General features: G+C 35.8%; 1 protein-coding gene across 2 annotated transcripts; it reads left to right on the forward strand.

The window, feature by feature from the left end:
- Nucleotides 1-8,830: 8,830 nt before the first annotated feature.
- Nucleotides 8,831-20,055, forward strand: LOC149792272 (uncharacterized). 2 transcript variants are annotated; one of them, XM_089970820.1, is made up of 3 exons: nt 8,831-8,968; nt 17,212-17,793; nt 18,288-20,055. In XM_089970820.1, the coding sequence occupies exons 2-3, from the start codon at nt 17,227-17,229 to the stop codon at nt 19,299-19,301; spliced, it is 1,581 nt and encodes a 526-aa protein (XP_089826946.1). In that variant the 5' UTR covers nt 8,831-8,968; nt 17,212-17,226; the 3' UTR covers nt 19,302-20,055. The 2 variants fall into 2 exon arrangements, with proteins under 2 accessions (XP_089826946.1, XP_089826947.1); XM_089970821.1 differs by lacking the exon at nt 8,831-8,968 and adding an exon at nt 16,062-16,131.
- Nucleotides 20,056-21,521: the final 1,466 nt, after the last annotated feature.

Genomic DNA, 21,521 nt, shown 5'->3' on the forward strand with positions numbered 1-21,521 from the left:
TTTCGCGCTTGATATGGTCGTTACCAATTACCTGTACGTGTCTAAAGTATATGTGAGTTTGTTCCGGAATGATCTGAACAGCAGAGAGGGTGAACAGACCTTTTGTTAGAACGTAATAATTGAAAAAATAAAGCTTCCTACGAAAAATGAATATATAAGGCCAGTATTGCCAAACCGAAGCTTCTAACTAACCAAGAGTTTCTCTAACTGGGTTAGTTTATTTTGTTACTTGATTTTAGTCGTTAGTGATTTTTAAAAAGTATGGGCTCGTGTTTGCCCGCCGGACGTTTCACTGAGTTCGCACCCTTTCTGCTGCTATAATTAAATCATTATTATATCAACCGAATATTTCATCAAGTCAGGTAAGATATCGTGATCGAGGTTCTTGTCAATTTATTGTTATTGTTATACTGCAAGAATGTCAAGAAGCACAAGTTGAATATGTCGAGGTACATAATAATTATTTAAGCCTGTTTCAAAAGTTGCTGAAAGAGTTGCAGGAGCTACTGGACGTCTTCTTCCAACGTTAAAACAATCTGATGAGCAAACTAAAAAGATAGCAAGAAGAACTAAACAAGCAAAAAAGATTTTAAGATATTCCCACAGAAATAACTGCTATTCAGCCTCCTCCTTTAGGTGAAGAAATACTTGAAGGTATTAGTGAAATTAAAAAAGATCTTGCACCCAAATCTAAAGTAAAAAAATATAATATTGAATTGATTACAATTTTTAGAGACGACTGTATTGAAGAACTTAAAAATGTAAAAGAAAGAGATTTTCCTAGGAAGGCATTGTAGGGTATTTCTGAAAAGACCAATTTTTTTACCTGCTGAAGCATTCATTGAAGTAGAAGGTGAAGTTATACAAACAGATGATACTGAATACGCAGCTGATGTTGGTTTTGGTTTTGTTAACAACGGTATCATGGCATTATTTGCCAGTGCCACGTATATCATCGACGGAAGAAATATTGAATCAATTCAGAAGGACGTCGACATTGCCACGACAATAATAGGTCTAGCAAGATATTCAGATGAATATACAAAATCAGCTGGCCCGACAATGATGTTCTTCAAAGATGGTACTGACCACCCTGACAGAAGACTGTATAATATGAGACGACCAAGAAACGCTGCCGAGAACGGCTGATGTGTATCCGGTGGTTCATGGTGCTAATCCAGATTACAACATAGGATTTTTATCACGACGATAAATCTTAAATGATGATCGTAGAAGATTTTCATGCGGAATTCCACTATTCCATATCTTTGGATTTTGTAGAAACGTTAGAAAAGATACCTTTGGGGCGAGACACAGTTTCACTTGTAAGAATCGTTTCCGACGATGATGCAATTTGGCGACCTGTTGGTGATGATGGCAAAGTAATACTTACCAAATTTTCGTTGTGGATGCCGGTGATGACTCCAACGATCGCCGAAGAACAAAAATTAATCTCCTTTATGGGTCAGGATGGTAAATCATTGTTATCATGGTTGACAGTGACCACGGACAGTGTTCAAATTAGCGTGAATGTCTTTTTTTTTTTACATGCCACATAGCATCACAGCCCTTAAGGTGTTTCTGCACCACGACATATATTTGTTGCTTTTCGCGATTAAATTCACAAACACATAGTCATATGTTTTTTGACAAACTTGGAGTTAGTGCAGATAAACGGATATCAAGAACCAGCTGGGGATATATTGTTGAATTTTGACCAAAATCATGTAGCGCGTGCATATCATCGATCAATGACATTTATGGGACGTGATCAAAACATAGACACGGGTTTGCCAATACACAATTTGATTTTGCAAATCTGTATCCGATCTATTACTTTTCGTTGGAGCATCTTGATTTATCTAGACAGTCAGTCGTTGATATCCATGGCCGGTCTCATGTAACACAACCTCCTGTTGCTGTAGTTGGTCCACCAATTGTTCATGGTGCTTATGGAGCAATCGGAGTTATACTCAGCGACAAAGCCATGTTACTTGAAGGTGTTGGTGGACAAATGAGACTCACTGACGCTCCAGTATTAAACATGTAATGTTTTCCAAACATGTAATTAAATCATGTAATTCAATCACTTACGATATTTATAATGTCATATCATCACGTTAGTGTCAGACAGGCTCCTAGTCGGATTAAAAACCTTCAATCAAATTCAGCATAGAACTGTGGAATGAAAACATCACTAAAGCGACATCAACTCGTAGGTTTTCAAAATAAACTATCATTGTCAGAACGTCAACTTAGGCATTTGAATAACGCTAAACAATCAAAAACCGGCGTTAAACTCAATCTTGCTGCAAGTGCGAGTAAAGACTTAATGAAAACAGGTGGCAAATTTCCACTTCTTGCAGCTATACCAGCATTAATAGCTGCCGAAACTCCAGCTGTAGCAAAAGCAGCTGCACTTGGTGTTGATGGAACCGCTGCTGGAATGGCACTAATGGATGCAACCGGAAAATTATTTAAAAAGGAGGAAAAGGTCTAAGATTGTCAGGAACCCCTTATCGATACGGAAAAGGTCTGAGACTCCCAGGAACACTTCGTTAATATTTCCAATGTCAAATTTTGATTTACGTGTTGCTTCTAAAAAAATAAATATAATTATTTTTGCAGGTCTTTTATGAACGATCAATTACCAAAACAAACAAATAATATTGATAAGAGTTCTGGTCCTGGCATTCATTGGGTGTCATAGGCAATTGATCCACGTGGAATTATTTATTTTGATTCGTATGCGTTGGCTCCACCAAAAGAATTTAGAGGTTAAAGAAACACAATAAAAACTCCAGTCTGGTATTTAACATTGCCAACACAAACAATAACCGATCCGCTAATATGTGGTAGTGAAGTAATTAATGTATTGAATGCTGTTTCAAGATTTGATCTTCCTCCAGATAAAATTGTTAATTTATACGCTAGCAGTAAATATAATGATTGATATTTGCAAAAGATCTACTTTTATCAAAGACAAGGAAAAGAAAAGATGATATTGATTTGTCACTTTACGCGGCTAAAGATGAACTTGCCGACAGTATGAACCTCTCTAGAGTTGACTGAGATGAAGTTGTTGTTTTTCAAGAAACATACGGTGTTTTAAATACGAGAAATATCAAATTGAATGATACAGTTCGTGGAGTTCTCGGTGCTACTACGGATAACATTCCAGTATTTACTGACGGCGGTAGAATCAGAGACTCAAATATATCACTCGCAACTATTAGAAATGAAATTGCAAAAAGTGCTGCTAATCATTTACGATCTACCAGTGATACAGTGACAGGTGAACTCAGCATGAACGGAAATAAAATATTTGTTTTTAGAGATCCAACATCTGATGAAGATGCGGCAGCAAAAAGATATGTAGACAATAAATAAAATACAGTAGATACTAAATTAACTATTGTACAAACTGAGTATGACGTTCACATAAATATGTTTTCAAATCTTCGTAGAAATGTTAGAAAAATTAATGAAATCGGATAGGAATTCTTTGGAAGTCCTTCGATTGTTGACGTGAAATTCGTTGATATTAACACACAACTCGGCGATATTAAAACAGCTATGTCAGACATTGAAATGATTAATAAACGATTAGTTGTTTTCAAAGATGCTACATTATTTTCAGAGTTAATCACGATAGCGCAGAGTAATATCGATGATATTAGGAAAAAACTAAAAGATGTTATAAGAGAAATCCTTGATATCGTCAAAAGATTAATTGGATTCAAGTTCAACACATGCAGATTATCAACGTGGTATATAGAGTAGCGTCTGACCAAGCATTATGGTTACCACTCAATAAAACCATTAGACGTCGCGCTGTGGTTACCGGTATATACAGGCTTGCAGTACTTGGTGTTGTAACGTTTTTAATATCTACCACAATTTTACTGCGTTACCCACTAACTTTGTCAGGTGGATCTCCTGGATCTATGTTAGTGATGTTAGATTAAAACGACGAGGAAGCATTTACTTTGTAACCAGAAGAAAAATCGCGGCTTCATTTATTATCGTTGCCTTGAATTAGTAGCCAAATTCCCACCGAATTAAATAATGAGCCTTCCGATTAACATTCAACGTGATGCTGCAGAACAACACTACAGATATAATTAAGTACTTTAGTGGCAAACAAAAATATCACACACACACACACACACACACACACACACACACACATATATATATATATATATATATATATATATATATATATATATATATATATATATATATATATATATATACAATAAATGCATTAAAAAATACAATAGGCGCATAATTCATATTAATATAATTGTTTATTCAGCGTCTGCTGTTATCGCTGGAACTGGTGTATTGATATAACCAATAACAATGACATCACCAGCTGTTATCTTAATTTCGGTTTTAGCTGCAACGACAGTTGCTGATATTCTTAATATCAACGCAAAAAATACCAACATTCAGAAATACAGAATTGCATGAATATATAATAAAGGTACATACAACAGCAACAGCGTATTCTAAATTGGCTTCGTTAATGTCTTCAGGCCATAGTGATGGATAATTTCAGACGCTGTGCTTGCAGAGATGCTTGAAATCTACCGTGAAGGCACTTTAGAAGATCCGAATAAGCAGGATAAAGAAAATAATAATAATAATAATAATAATAATAATAATAATAATAATAATATTAATAAGAAGAAGAAGAAGAAGAAAAAGAAGAAGAAGAATGAAGAACAAGAAGAAGAACAAGAACAAGAAGAAGAACAAGAACAAGAACAGTGTCAACGCCAAACGAATTACTGCAAGAAATTGGCGTTAACACGACTCTGTCAAAAACTGCGATGATATCGGTAAGTTCAATAATCCAGAAATTAATATTAATTTTCCAACTGCAATTCCAGCAAAAGAAATAGCGCTAGTACAATTACGAGTATATCATAGTTGGCCAATTATCAGATAAAAGTCATTCGGTGGATTACCAGCAAATAATACGCTTGTATTTGCAAATAAACATTATCGCGATGAAACTCCAGAATGACACGTCGTCTGCGTATATACAGGTAATTATCGAATCGAACAAATCAATGACGAACTCCAGCGCAGAATAAAATCTATGATCAAAAGAAATTCCAAAAAAGCTAAAACAGTCCACAAGCCGACATTATCATCCGCGATTGAAATTTATTCTCCCGACTATATTTTACATATTTATCAATCATCGATCCAGTCCGTGCCAGGCTGGCCTGAAGTCCCACCATAGTATCGTGGAACACCAGAACCAACCTTGACTGAATTTCTCAGAGTCAAAAAAAATAATTCATGAAAAGTCCAGAATATTGAACTTCGTTTCTTTGGAAACATCATGATGAGAAAATTTTATTGCGTCTGATGGTATGAGGCTTCCTAAATTGAGAAGTACTGTATATATTATTGACCATGAAAATAAGTATAATCCAAATATCGACGAAGAATATCTTAATAAAACTTTTTTGGTACATATTAACTCTGAACACTCTAAGTCATTTGCGGATTTACGAAATTTGTTTTCCTCTCTATCTCAGTACAATGATGATATAAATTAACAGATCATCGAGTCAGTACAGCATCTAAACCAACTTAGATCAGATCTCGAATTTATTAATAAAATTATCGTCGAAACAGTACGTGCTAGTGTTGATAAATATATTAGTCCCAGAAAACAATTTTATCGAGATCCTAAACCGATAACATTATTACAATTGTTCTTTAATCATTATAAAATAATTACTTGTAATTACTCGCGTACAAATCCATGTTGAGGAGCAGTTGAATCTAATCTGTTGATTGCAGGTCTACCCGTAGATGTAACCACGTTGGAAATTGTATGTGCTTTAATACTCCAAGTAGGATCAGTCGCTCTTTTATATCACCTTCAAATTCACCGGGGTCATATAGTTATGTTACAGTAACATTACCTAGTACTGGTTGTTTGAAAATTCATGTAGTTGTATTGATATATATTTTTTTTAGTGTGATCGCATTAATAGGTTTCATAGCAGTTGTTCGAGTAATTTCATTATTTAACGCAGCTGTCACACTTGGTAATCTTGCAACCAACTCGCGAGATTTCGTATCTTTCTGAATTATTTCCTTCTCAAATTGAAATCCAAATAACCGCTCAGCATGTGCTCTATTAAATCGATCAACAATTGCCTGATCACGATGAATTGCAGTATGCCTTCCTCGGATTTTGACGTTATGTTTTTTCATCCAACGACGATACCGCACCAAGAAATTCCTTTGCAGGATCAACTTGTAATAATTTTGGCCATCGTAAGGGTGCTTGTTGATAAATTCGTTCAAAAGTACAAGAAACTTCAGTTGCTGTTTAAGTTGATAACTGCTCTGCTTCCTTATACCTACATGTAACGTCAATGACAGTTAACGCGTATTTATATGTTAATATAATCTTCCAATTTTAATAGTATCATGTGGAGAAAAAAATATCTGTTTGATGAACTTCATTAAAAGTGCTGACATCAAAATGTGCATGTGGAAGTGTTTTAGGTGTTGGTAGGAAAAATTGGCCATATTGCCTGTCGTGCTAACCATTTTGCAGCTACAGAACGTGTAACATCTGCGGCATCAGCAAGTTTACTAATAGCTGCTCTACCTTTCCAAAATCCAATTGGGCTATAATACATGAATTCCATTATTTTAATTAGCAGTTGAATAATTACCGGCTCCGAATAATAATTTACTTTATCGCAGACCTTATCAACCAATTAGATAATGATTCTTTAAAAGATTTAATTTTTTTATGGAATTTAATGCATGAATCAGCTACACATCTGCATTATGTCATTGTTGCAGATCGTAACTTTTATAAGATAGACCATGAAAATGACATGCTTTATCTATAGCTATTTTTGGATATTCACCAGATCTTGGTTGATCTTGCTCGTCATGTCGAATATAAAGTCGAGTTCCGTGACTGCAATAATTATATCCTGGAAGACCCTTATCTCCTAGGTATTTAGCCCATGGAGCTCCTGGTAATTTTCCTAATGAGGCAGCGATATCACCACCAGACACATTTGTGTCCTAACTGTATCAGAGAGATAAATGTATATTTGTTTGTACCACATTTAACACGTTTACCTGTAAGTACACGCTTTTCATTTTTTTGTTATTATTGTTGTTAATCCACTTGTGGGGGTGGATGCTCTACATCGAACACAAAATAGATCCGTGTTATTTATTATATCTGTATAACATGGATGTCATTGATATCTCAGCGATACGAAAACAAGAACCAGTTAAAGATCCAGCACTACCAAAACAATTATATCAGAATGATAATAATATGTCCGTCCGGGTCTAGTAAAACTCAATTATTACTTAATTTGATAATGAGATTGCTCAGGTGGGATACGTTATATTTAGTAGCTCCATCTATAGATGATCAGAGATGCTACGTTGTACTTGAAGATTTTAATGAAAATGCAAACTTGCTGAATGAAGATGGTAAATGATATTATTAATTTTATCACCGATATTGATGAAGCCCCATCTGTAGATAACGATATCTTTAGTAATAATTTAATTGTATATGATGATGTGAGGCTGGACAAACAATCAAATTCATCTCTGATATTTTCTCGAGGCAGACATAAAAATACTGATGTGATTTATGTTACTCAGCGATATACACAAATACCTAAAGTGATCAGAGATAATTGCAATATTTTAGTTGTATTTAACGGAAGCGATACACATACACAAAGAAATATTCATCAGACTTGGTGCAGCGGAGATATGGAAATAATCAGATTTAAAAACTTCTTTTCAAAACCACATTCTACTCCACACGGATTTATAACAATAAATCGTATAAGTCTTGATAATATATTTGGTTGATATAATAATTATTTAATTGCAGCAGCATCCGGCTTGTATACACGCGCACATACTTTAAAAAAAAACAAACAACAACACTAACAACAAAATTTTAGTAACAAAATAGACTAACCCAATTAGAGAAACTCTCTGTTAGTTAGAAGCTTAGGTTTGGCGTTATTGGCCTTATATTTTCATTTTTGGTAGGAAGTTTTCTTTTTTCAAAAATGACGTTCTAGCAAAAGGTCTGCTCACCCTCTCTGCTGCTATTTGCATGCAGCAAAATTGCACATTTTAGTGAACAGGTGACATCATACCCACAACATCGTATACCAGTAACAACACATATTTGTGGGGTTGATTTTTCGGACTGTATGTGTGTGTGTGTTATTCGGATTTTAGCTGTTAGTACTATTTTTTAAAAAGTCTTTGATATGACTCAGCCGGGTGAAAGCAGTTAAGTGCTGTTTGTTAATAATTAGGGTCCTGTACTTTTGTAGTTAATTTTAGTTCCGCTTTGTGCGTGGAATGGGGACTGGGAGGACTAATGGCTTGGGTATTTGCCACCTTAGAGTAACTAAACTGTCATAATTTTCTCTTAGTTTTTGTTAGATACAATGCATTGTTCAGCGGACTCTGATTGTTTTGGAAGTTTTGACCACCTTATTTATCTAATTTTCAGTGTTTATGATAAGAATTAATCATGCCTACCTCATGCGGCATGGCCTGATGGCTGGGGTGTAAGCCACCTGATACTGATTCATTTTGTATTGTTAGAGTTTCGATTGTAAATGACCTGCCTCATCCCAGCTGATATGAATTCGTATCAGTCTAGAGTGAAGTGGTGTTATATACCAGTGATTGTCAGAATACGTACATAGCTATAACTGTCAAAATAGGTACATACATGTCACTTATCATAATAAATACATACACGTGACTTTAGAATCAGTACATATCAGTGACTACCACAATAAGTACATACCTGTAACCATTAGAATAAGTGCATATTTGTGACTGTTAGAATAATTACATACCCTTGACTGTTAGAATAAATAGATACCTGGAACTATCAGAATAAGCACGTCAGGTAAGGTACTAACTTTCTGCTTTACTCATTGTTGTTTAGAACCACGTAACAATATGAAAGATGATAATATGAGATTATAAGCTTTAAATCAAATGCTAATCGGCTCTGTATGTCCACCTGTCTATAACTGTCATTTTCAGTTAGATGGAATTGACAAAACAGTTGGCAATAGGGTTGCTTTTAGGGCAGGATCAATAATTTATAATACCGTGACATTTTTGAAAATATATTGAACCAAACGTTTCGTTTCTTTGTCTAACAGGAGAACGCATATCATATACAATATTCTGAGTTTCCCGAGACCATTGCCACCCCGTTTTTTTAATATTTGGACTTCTATGTTTGAGTGTAGGGTCATAGTCCATTGCCTATCGAAATGTTGGAATTCACCGACACCAGTTGATGTTGGCATAGGATAATTGCTTACTAGCTGGCTTTGCAAACTTGAAGGACTTTTCATCGAGAAATACCTCCATGAAATTTATAGGAATATAATTTGTTTTCTCAGAAATCGTGAGTATATAATTCCTTATGTATTTAATCTGCTGACAGACGAGACAAGACTCAGATTATATATGCTACAGATTTTTGGTTATTAACACGGGATCTAGGTCTAGAACAGGAGGAAAGGGTACATATAGTAAATTGTATAGGGATTAGCCGTGGAGATTGTTCTAAATATTGTTTCTAATACTGGTTAACTTAGACCAATAAACTACCCCATTCCCTTCTAATACCTCAGAGAGGTGAAATGCATTGTGTGGATCATAAGGTTCATAAATCCATTCCTACTCCAATTGTATACCATCTAGATATTAGGTCTTCAGCACAATACAATCCTTTTCAAACCAAATAGCTTTAAATTTGTCTGAATTTATGAGACTTCGCCACATAGGCTAATATATAACATGGTTCAAACTGTGGACAGAATAGACCAATATTTGACGACGCCAACCTGACTTGCAGAACAGGATTTATGATATGTGCCTGACTTCATCAGTAGAATAAACAGAATAAGAATTAAAAGTAGGCAGGTATAATATGAAGGTCATGAAGGTCATGTGCTTACAGCCTTTCTTTCTTTCTCTAGGTATAATCTGTCAAAATGTCAAAACAATACGTAGACAATTCCTACAACAGGAGCCTTCTCCTGTAGGTGAAGAAATTGTTGAAGGTATTAGTGAAATTAAAAAGATCTTGCACCCAAATCTAAAGTAAAAAAATAAAATACTGAATTGATTAAAAATATTAGGGACGGCTGTATTGAAGAACTTAAAAATATTAAAGGAAAAGATTTGCCTAGGAAGACATTGGAGGGTATTTTTGAAAAGACTAATTTTTTTACCTGCTGAAGCATTCGTTGAAGCAGTATGTGTAGTTATACAAACAGATGACACTGAATACGCAGCTGATGTTGGTATTAGTTTTGTCAACAACGGTATCATGGCGTTATTTGCCAGTGCCACGTATATTATCTACGGAAGTTGTTGTTGCTGTTGTGGGTTTTAACGCCATTTTTAAGCACACGATAGGCTATGCATGGCGGCCAGTATTAATGGTGGAGGAAGAACCCGGGAAAACTCCAGGAAGCACCACCGACCCACGAGAAGCTACTGGCCAGCTTTCTCACATACCCACATTAGCCGAATCCTAGACTCGAACCCACGCAGACAGAGGTGAGATGGCAGTGATCGGTAACGGAGAGCGCTTTAGTCCACTCAGCCACGCGGGGCCCCTCGACGGAAGTAATATTGAATCAATTCAGAAGGACGTCGACATTGCAACGACAATGATAGGTCTAGCAAGATATTCAGATGAATATACAAAATCAGCCGGCCCGACACAACCTGACAGAAGATTGTATAATATGAGACGACGAAGAAACGCTGCCGAGAACGGCTGATGTGTGTCCGGTGGTTCATGGTGCTAATCCAGATTACAACATGGGATTTTTATCACGACGATCAATCTTAAAAGATGATCGTAGAAGATTTTCATGTGCAATTCCATTATCTCATATCTTTGGATTTTGTAGAAACGTTAGAAAAGATATCTTTGGGGCGAGACACACAGTTTCACTTGTAAGAATGGCTACCGACGATGATGCAATTTGGCGACCTAATGGTGCTGATGGTGAAGTAATACTTACAAAACTTTCGTTGTGGATGCCGGTGATGACTCCAACGATAGCCGAAGAACAAAAATTAATCTCTTTTATGGATCAGGATGGTAAATCATTGTTATCATGGTTGACAGTGACCACGGACAGTGTTCAAACTAACGTGAATGTTGTTGTTTTTTACATGGCACATAGCATCACAGCAAGGTGTTTCTGCACCACGACATATATTTGTTGCTTTTCGCGATTAAATTCACAAATATATAGTCATATGTTTTTTGACAAACTTGGAGTTAGTGCAGATAAACGGATATCAAGAACCAGCTGGGGATATATTGTTGAATTTTGACCAAAATCATGTAGCGCGTGCATATCATCGATCAATGACATTTATGGGACGTGATCAAAACATAGACACGGGTTTGCCAATACACAATTTGATTTTGCAAATCTGTATCCGATCTATTACTTTTCGTTGGAGCATCTTGATTTATCTAGACAGTCAGTCGTTGATATCCATGGCCGGTCTCATGTAAAACAACCTCCTGTTGCTGTAGTTGGTCCACCAATTGTTCATGGTGCTTATAGAGCAATCGCGGTTATAATCAGCGACAAAGCCATGTTACTTGAAGGTGTTGGTGGACAAATGAGACTCACTGACGCTCCAGTATTAAACATGTAATGTTTTCCAAACATGTAATTAAATCATGTAATTCAATCACTTACGATATTTATAATGTCATATCATCACGTTAGTGTCAGTCGGACTCCTGGTCGGATTAAAAACCTTAAATCAAAAAAAGTCAGCAAAGAACTGTGGAATGAAAACATCACTAAAGCGAGATCAATTCTTAGGTGATCAAAATAAACTATCATTGTCAGAACGTCAACTCAGGCATTTGAATAACGCTAAACAATCAAAAACCGGCGTTAAACTCAATCTTTCTGCAAGTGCGATTAAAGACAATGAAAACCGGTGGCATGTTTCCACTTCTTGCAGCTATACCAGCATTAATAGCTGCCGAAACTCCAGCTGTAGCAAAAGAAGCTGCACCTGGTGTTGTTGGAACCGCTGCTGGAATGGCATTAATGGATGCAACCGGAAAATTATTTAAAAAGGAGGAAAAGGTCTAAGATTGTCAGGAACCCCTTATTAATACGGAAAAGATCTGAGATTTCCAGGAGCACTTCGTTAATCTTTCCAATGTCAAATTTTGATTTACTTATTGCTGCTAAAATCAAATATAATTTTATTTACAGGTGTTTTATGAGTGATCAATTACCCAAACAGCCAATAATATTGATAAGAGTTCTGGTCCTGGCATTCATTGGGTGTCATACGCAATTGATCCACGTGGAATTATTTATTTTGATTCGTATGCGTTGGCTCCACCAAAAGATTTTATAAGTTAAAAAAACACAATAAAAACTCCAGTCTGGTATTTAACATTACCAACACAAACAATAACCGATCCGCTAATATGTGGCAGTGAAGTAATTAATGTTTTGAATGCTGTTTCAAGATTTGATCTTCCTCCAAATAAAATTGTTAATTTATACGCTAGCAGTAAATATAATGATTGATATTTATAAAAGATCTACTTTTATCAAAGACATGGAATAAAAAAGATGACATTGATTTGTCACTTGACGCGACTAAAGATGAACTTTCCGATATTATGAACCTCTCTGGAGTTGACTGAGATGAAGTTGTTGTTTTTCAAGAAACATACGGTGTTTTAAATACGAGTAATATCAAATTGAATGATATAGTTCGTAGAGTTCTCGGTGCTACTACGGATAACATTCCAGTATTTACTGACGGCGGTAGAATCAGAGACTCAAATATATCACTCTCAACAATTAGAAATGAAATTGCAAAAAGTGCTGCTAATCGTTTACGATCTACCGGTGATACAGTGACAGGTGAACCCAGCATGAACGGAAACAAAATAATTGTTTTTAGAGATTCAACATCTGATGAAGATGCTGCAGCAAAAAGATATGTAGACAATAAATAAAATACAGTAGATACTAAATTAACTATTGTACAAACTGAGTATGACGTTCACGTAAATATGTTTTCAAATCTTCGTAGAAATGTTGGAAAAATTAATGAAATCGCAGAGGAATCCTTTGGATGTCCGTTGATTGTTGACGTGAAACTCGTTGATATTAACACAAAACTCGGCGATATTAAAACAGCTATGTCAGACATTGAAATGATTAATAAACGATTAATTGTTTTCAAAGATGCTGAATCATTTTTAGAGTTAATCACGATAGAGCAGAGTAATATCGATGCTATTAGAACAAAACTAAAAGATGTTATCAGAGCAATCCCTGATATCGTCAAAAAAATTAATCGGATTCAAGTTCAACACAAGCAGATTATCAACGTGGTATATACAGTAGCGTATGATCAAGCATTATGGTCAGTACTCAAGAAAACCATTAGACACGGCGCTGTTGTTACCGGTATATACAGGCTTGCAGTACTTGGAGTTGTAACGTTTATAATATCTACCACAATTTTACAGCGTTACCCACTAACTTTGTCAGGTGGATCTCCTGGATCAAGTACGTGAATGGCAAACGAAATCATATCCAATAAATGCAAAGAAAAAAAAAAAAAAAAAAAAAAAAAAAAACAATAGGCGCATAATTTGCTATTGATATAATTGCTTATTCGGCGTCTGCTGTTTTCGCTGGAACCGGCGTATTGATATAACCAATAGCAATTACATCACCAGCGGTTATCTTAATTTCGGTTTTAGCTGCAACAACAGTTGCTGGTATTCCCAATATCAACGCAAAAAATACCAACATACAGAAATACAGAATTGCATGAATATATAATAAAGCTACATACTGCAGCAACAGCGTATTCTAAATTGTCTTTGTTAATATCTTCAGGCCTTAGTGATGGAACAATTTCAGACGCTGAGTTTTTAGAGATGTTTGAAATCTACCGTGAAGGCACTACACAAGATCCGAATAATCAGGATTTAGAAAATAATAATAATAATAATAATAATAATAATAATAATAAGAAGAAGAAGAAGAAGAAGAAGAGTGTCAACGCCAAACGAATTACTGCAACAAATTGGCGTTAACACAACTCCGTCAAAAACTACGATGCTATCGGTAAGTCCAAATAATCCAGAATTTAATATTAATTTGCCAGCTGCAATTCCAGCAAAAGAAATAGCGCTAGCACACTCACGAGTATATCATAGCTGGCCAAATGTCAGATCAAAGTCATTCGGTGGAATACCTACAAATGATTCGCTTGTATTTGCAAATAAACATTACCCGATTAAACTCCATAATGGCAAGTTGTCTGCTTATATACAGGTAATTATCAAATCGAAGAAATCAATGAGGAACTCCAGCTCAGAATAAAATCTATGATCGAAAGAAAATCCAAGAAAACTACAACAGTCCACAAGCCGACATTATCATCCGCGATTGAAATATATTCTCCCGATTACGTTGTAGATATTTATCAATCAACGATCCAGTCCGTGCTAGGCTGGCCTGAAGTCCCATCAGAGTATCGTGGAACACCAGAACCAACCTTAAGTGAATTTCTCACAGACAAAAAGAAGTAATTCATGAAACATCAAGAATATTGAACTTCGTTTCCTTGGAAACATCATGTTGAGGAATATTTTATTGCGTCTGATCAAATCCAGCTCGGATATTTTCTTGAGGCAGACATAAAAATACTGATGTAATTTATGTTACTTGGCGATATACACAAATACCTAAAGTGATCAGAGACAATTGCAATATTTTAGTTGTATTTAACGGAAGCGATACACATACATTAAGAAATATTCATCAGATTTGGTGCAGCGGAGATATGGAAATAATCAGATTTAAAAACTTCTTTTCAAAACCACAATCTACTCCACACGGATTTATAACAATAAATCGTATAAGTCTTGATAATATATTTGGTTGATATAATAATTATTTAATTGCAGCAGCATCCGGCTTGTAAACACGCGCGCAAACTTTAAAATAAAACAACAACAACAACACTAACAACAAAAGTTTAGTAACAAAATAGACTAACCCAATTAGAGAAACTCTCTGTTAGTTAGAAGCTTAGGTTTGGCGTTATTGACCTTATATTTTCATTTTTGGTAGGAAGCTTTATTTTTTCAATATTGATGTTCTAGCAAAAAGTCTGTTCGCCCTCTTTTGCTGCTATTTGGATGCAGCAAAATTGCACATTTTAGTGAACAGGTGACATCAGACACAACATCGTATACCAGTAACAACACAGATTTGTGGGTTTGATTTTTCGGACTGTATGGGTGTGTGATTTGGATTTTAGCTGTTAGTACTATTTTTTTAAAGTCTTTGATATGACAGCCGGGTGAAAGCAGTTAAGTACTGTTTGTTAATAATTAGGGTCCTGTACTTTTGTAGTTAATTTTAGTTCCGCTTTGTGCGGGAAAAGGGGACGTGGAGGGCTAATGGTTTGGATATTTGCCACCTTAGAGTAACTAAACTGTCATAATTTTCTCTTATTTTTTGTTAGATATAATGCATTGTTCAGCGAACTCTGATTCTTTTGGGAGTTTTGACCACCTTATTTATCTAATTTTGAGTCTAGAAATGGCTATATTTCTTATTTATTATAAGAATTAATCACGCCTACCTCATGCGGCATGGCCTGATGGCTGGGGTGTAAGCCACCTGATACTAATTCATTTTGTATTGTTAGAGTTTCGATTGTAAATGACCTGCCTTATCCCAGCTGATGTGAATTCGTACGAGTCTAGAGTAGAAGTGGTGTTAATAATGTATATATTTATTATATACCAGTGATCGTCAGAATACGTACATACCTATAACTGTCAAATTAGGTACATGCATGCCACTATCAGAATAAATACATACATGTGACTTTAGAATCAGAACATATCAGTGACTTCCAGAAAAAGTACATACCTGCCATTAGAATAAGTACATGCTTGTGACTGTTAGAATAAATACATACCTGGAACTATCAGAATAAGCACGTCAGGTAAAGTACTAACTTTCTGTTTTACTCATTGTTGTTTAGAACCACGTAACAATATGAATGATGATAATATGAGATTATAAGATGCTTTAAATCAATTACTAATCGGCTCTGTATGCCCACCTGTCTATAACAGTCATTTTAAGTTAGATGGAATTGACACAACAGTTGGCATATGGGTTAGGTCAGGATGAAGAATTTAGAATACCGTGACATTTTTGAAAATGTATTGAACCAAACTTTTCGTGTTTTGACTAACAGGAGAACGCATAGCATATGCAATAATCTGAGTTTCCCGAGACCATTGCCACCCCATTTTTTTTAAATATTTGGACTGCTATATTTGAGTGTAGAGTTAGAGTCCATTGCCTATCGAAATGTTGGAATTCACCGACACCAGTTGGTGTTGGCATAGGATAACTGCTTAATAGCTGGCTTTGCAAACTTGAAGGACTTTTCATCGAGAAATACCTCCATGAAATTGATAGGAATATGATTTGTTTTCTCAGAAATCGTGAGTATATCATCCCTTACATATTTAATCTGCTGACATACGAGACAAAACTCAGATTATATATGCTACAGATGTATGTTTATTAACAATGGATCTAGGTCTAGAACAGGAGGAATGGGTACATATAGTAAATTGTATAGGGATTAGCCGTGGAGATTGTTCTAAATGTTGTTTCTGATATTTGTTAACTTAGACCAATAAACTACCCCATTCCCTTCTAATACCTCAGAGAGGTGAAATGCATTGTGTGGATCATAAGGTTCATAAATCCATTCCTACTCCAATTGTATACCATCTAGATCTTAGGTCTTCAGCACAATACAATCCTTTTCAAACCAAATAGCTTTAAATTTGTCTGAATTTATGAGACTTCGCCACATAGGCTGATATATAACATGGTCCAGACTGTGGACAGGATAGACCAAGATTTGCCGACACCAACCTGACTTGCAGAACAGGATTTATGATATTTGTCTAACTTCATCAGTAGAATAAACAGAATAAGAATTAAAAGTAGGCATGTATAATATGAAGGTCATGTGCTTACAGCCTTTCTTTCTTTTTTGTAGGCATAATTTGTCAGAATGTCAAAGAGATACGTAAACAATTCCTACAACAGGAGCCTGGGTAGAGTTGGGATGGAACATGGTAGCATGGTAGTTTCAAGAAGTAGTTCTGGTGGTGGAAGTAGTTTTGGTGGAGTCGGTTCATCCAGTGGGGCATCTGGTGGTGGAGCTTCCTCATCATTTGGCGTGAGCAGTCCAAAAACCTACGTAGACAATTCCTACAACAGGAGCCTGGGTAGAGTTGGGATGGAACATGGAAGCATGGTTGTTTCAAGTAGTAGTTCTAGAGATTCTGGTATCGGAACCAGTCCCATAGCCATATCTCCCCATGCAAGGGTATACGTGGATAATGCATTAAACAGGAGACTTGACAGGGTAGGGAAGCCTTTAGGGACGGCTGTCCATTCTTCTAGCAGAGCAAAATCAGAATCTGGAGTCTCCACACAAGACAAGGTGTATGTTGATAACTTTCTCAATCAATCCCTCAGACGGGTTGGCAAACCACGTGGTAGCATGCCCTTATCAAGGAAGAGTAAACAGGTCCAAGCTGCACAGGAAATCATGAGGCACTATCAGAATGACACTGTATGTTTACAATTATCTATTGGTAGCAAATAATAATAATAATAATAATAATAATAATAATAATAATAATAATAATAATAATGCTTTGATTGGCTTAATGTCAAGGTCCAATGACTTTATAAATACAGCTGCAATAATTTGTTTCTTTGACAACTCAAGAAGTACAGTAAGACTTCATTTTTAAATTAAGTGGAAAACCTGGAAAGACCAATGACCAGGTTTTGGCAACCATTATTTTTAGCACTTTGTTGGTCTTATTAGCGAAAAAACCTGTGGCTGTATCAGTGGAAAATTGCTGTATTCACCAGACTGCGATATGCATAGATTATTCATGTGTCTGGTTTTGGAATGGTTCCTGTTTAATAACATGGACATACTGTGTCAGAGAGACAAATACACACTAGTTTAGAATGCTGACTAAATCAAGATTGTAAGGTTCAGAAAAAAACATCATATTCACCATGCTTTCATTTACATTTTTTTTTAAATTCCAGTACGATGATGGCTATGAGGGAGGTTGTGACACAGATCCATATTCTCTGGAGATTGCCTTGAGCCTGATTAATCGGAAGCTGGAAGAAATGACGTGGGCACAAGAACAAAATGAGAACAAACCTCCCAAAACTAAAGCTGAAATTCTGGAGGAATATTCTGGAGATGTGATCCAATTTGAGGACATTGAATTGGGACGAAAGATTGGTCAAGGCGGGTTTGGTGATGTCTACTTTGCCCGATGGAAAGGATCAGTTGTAGCTGTGAAAAAGCTTCGACTTCAGCGGGTGTCCAAAAGAAGGTTACAAGAATTTATGGATGAGATCACTATTTTTTGTGGGTTGGATCATCCATGCATTGTCAAGTTCATCGGTGCTTGCACCAAGACCCCAAACCTCAGCATTGTCATGGAGTACATGCCAATGAGCTTGTTTGATGCACTGCACATGAATGAGGAAATAGATTTCTCAGAGGAAGAACGTTTGCAGATAATTAGGCAAACCTGCAGCGGTCTTGAATATCTCCACGAGCAAGACTTTGCCCACTGTGATTTGAAATCGCAGAATGTATTGCTGGATTACGTGTCTGGAGAAACATGTTTAGCTAAAATCACCGACTTTGGCCTCGCCATGATTAAAGCTAACACAGAAACGTCTGTGTCTGGTTCCGAAGAACTTGCACGTAATGTTGGCACACCAAGATATTCTGCCCCAGAAGTACTGCGTGGAGAGCGGTTGTCGGCAAGAGATATGATGCTTGCCGATGCCTACTCATTGTCTCTGATCACTTATGAAGTTATCTGTGAAGAAGAACCATTTTACGACTTCACTTATGCCCAACTGCGAACGCAAAGCGGTGAAAAAGGAGCAGTGCCAGACTTTCCTGTTGACATCAAAATCGATGGTACGGTTGAAATGATGATACGTTTGTGCTGGAGTTTCAAACCAGAAAATCGCCCAGTGGTCAAGGAAATCAATAGCTTCTTCAAGAAGCAGCAGAAAATTTACATCGAATAATTCTGGATAGTGCTTTATTTTATGTACTTTCAAATAAAGTTAGTCATTTTGATTTGTATATCTAGTTTATTTTATCGCAATATATTAACTTTCAACTTTACATCTGTGAATTTTGTACACATGACTGCGCCTTATTATTGGTAGACTTTTATAAGTAAACATGTGTCAAACTTAACTTTAGATAGCCCCAGATAAATTATTACTGTTTTCTGGTGGATTAATTGTTTTTCACTTTGTGAAATATATGTTTTATAAGTTGGTAATGCATAGTAAATCTATACAACTTACAAGTGGTAAATTTATTTATAAAGTGTATCGGTTTCTCAGTACAAATAATTTCTTTGACAGTAGTATGCAAGATCATAGTGTTAGTAAAGAATGATCACACGAATGAAAAGTAGAATATTTTCATTCCGTTACAGTTTTGAAGCATGACAGCAATGCCATTAAATTGTTTGCATTTATTTGTATGAAGAGTATATATATATATATATATATATATATATATATATATATATATATATATATATATAATTTTAGCTTCTATGAGTTTGCATTCCTGAATTTGGAGAAGAAACTTCTTTTTGTGTGCAAGAATCATATTGCAATATTTTCAGTAGGGTTTCTTTTGGACCCTAGTGACAATCTTTGATGCTCAACACAATTTTAGGAAGAATTTTCTTGGAACTTTTACCTTGTTTTCTAACACCGCTACATAATTAACATTGAGGAATCTGAATGGTAATCTCCAGAATTAAATCTAAAGAAAAATATGTGTGGTTTGTTTTTAATCCCATATGGTCACAGACCAGAAGAGGTTACGTGATGGTCATTTCCCCGGGGTGTATGGTATCTGCTACTCCTTCTAAACAACTTGTGGGACTGCCACTAGACTTTACAGACACATTCACCTCAAAGTCTAGTTTGTCCTGAACAAAACAATGTCTCTCAGGTATCAAATATAGCCACCACTCCCACATGGATGGTCATATCGACATGGGGCCATGATTAAAGTATCCTTTTTGTTATTCTGGGAGCTTGTATTAACATGGAATTTTTGCTAAATGACTTCATAACATATTGTTGTCCGAATCTGACACCAAATATAGGTTTCACAGTGGCACGTTAAAAAATCCTGGTACTCCAACTGATTGGATGGTGATATTGATACGGAATTTTCACTAAAACATGATGTCTAGCTGGTCGTAAATTAAAATGTGATGTATATCATGTTTCCTTTATTACTGCTATATGGTTTCAATGTTAGATTTATATTACATTGATTAAGGCTGGCATAGCAGTCGTCTTTAAAATATTGTTATCAGCACTTTTCCTGGATGGATGTTCCGTTATTACATTTCTTGAGAGTTGCCATGTCTGTGATATGTTGATTACTGTTAGTCTCAGAGTTGGGGATGAGGGGATAAAAAGGTCAGTGAGGTTAAACTATAAGACATCACCAAAATATATCAGAAATTGTAATCTTTCTGACTGATCCCTGGTGCCCGAGAGAAGTGGTGCAGTTTGAAACAAATTGAGAGGAGGCCTTTTAGATTTTTATAGCTGCAAAGACATTTTCATGTTCATGACATTACTTTCAAGTAGGGAAATGGTTCTCAATGGGAAGTTGGTCAGTTGTTCATGTTCATGACATGACTTTCAAAGTCTGGAAAATGATTTCTCAATGGGAAGTTGGTTTGATGTTCATTTTCATGACATGACTTTCAAAGTTGGGAAATAATTTCTCAGTGGGAAGTTGGTTTACTGTTCATTTTCATGACATGACTTTCAAAGCCAGGAAATGATTCCTAAGTGAGATGTTGGTTAGTTGTTCCAAATGTCAGTGTAATCCCAGTCTTCCCAACACTTTCTCCAGCTCCACACTGTATCAGAATATCCAAGAATGATTATCAGGAAAAAAATATTTCAAACCACTTTTGTGTTTATTGATCATTTAAAAAACCTTTTGTCTTTTTTCTTTTTGTTGGTTGTTGAATAACTCAAAATATATTATGCAAGATGTGATGCCTTTTTGGGAAAGGTCAGACTACAAGTAGATTAAGAAATAGAATATTTCCAAACAAGGTTTTCACTGGTGCCAAATCAAAAGCCTTTGATTAGCACCCTTCTGCTGTTAGTACCAATTGTTGTCAAGCTTTAACTGTCACTGAGTGTCTCAGCTAGGGTATAACCAAGGCCAACCAGTGAATCAGGTCCTGA

This window comes from Sinohyriopsis cumingii, chromosome 9 (genome assembly GCF_028554795.1).
Source record: "Sinohyriopsis cumingii isolate HCF-2022 chromosome 9, ASM2855479v2, whole genome shotgun sequence".
Classification (NCBI taxonomy): Eukaryota; Metazoa; Mollusca; class Bivalvia; order Unionida; family Unionidae; genus Sinohyriopsis; species Sinohyriopsis cumingii.

What these genes read in the sequence shown, in the direction of transcription:
- LOC149792272 (XM_089970820.1), top strand. Translation starts at nt 17,227, where the DNA reads ATGTCAAAGAGATACGTAAACAATTCCTACAACAGGAGCCTGGGTAGA. An exon ending in GGCACTATCAGAATGACACT is followed by an intron (nt 17,794 to 18,287) that starts GTATGTTTACAA and finishes TTTAAATTCCAG; the next exon opens with TACGATGATGGCTATGAGGG.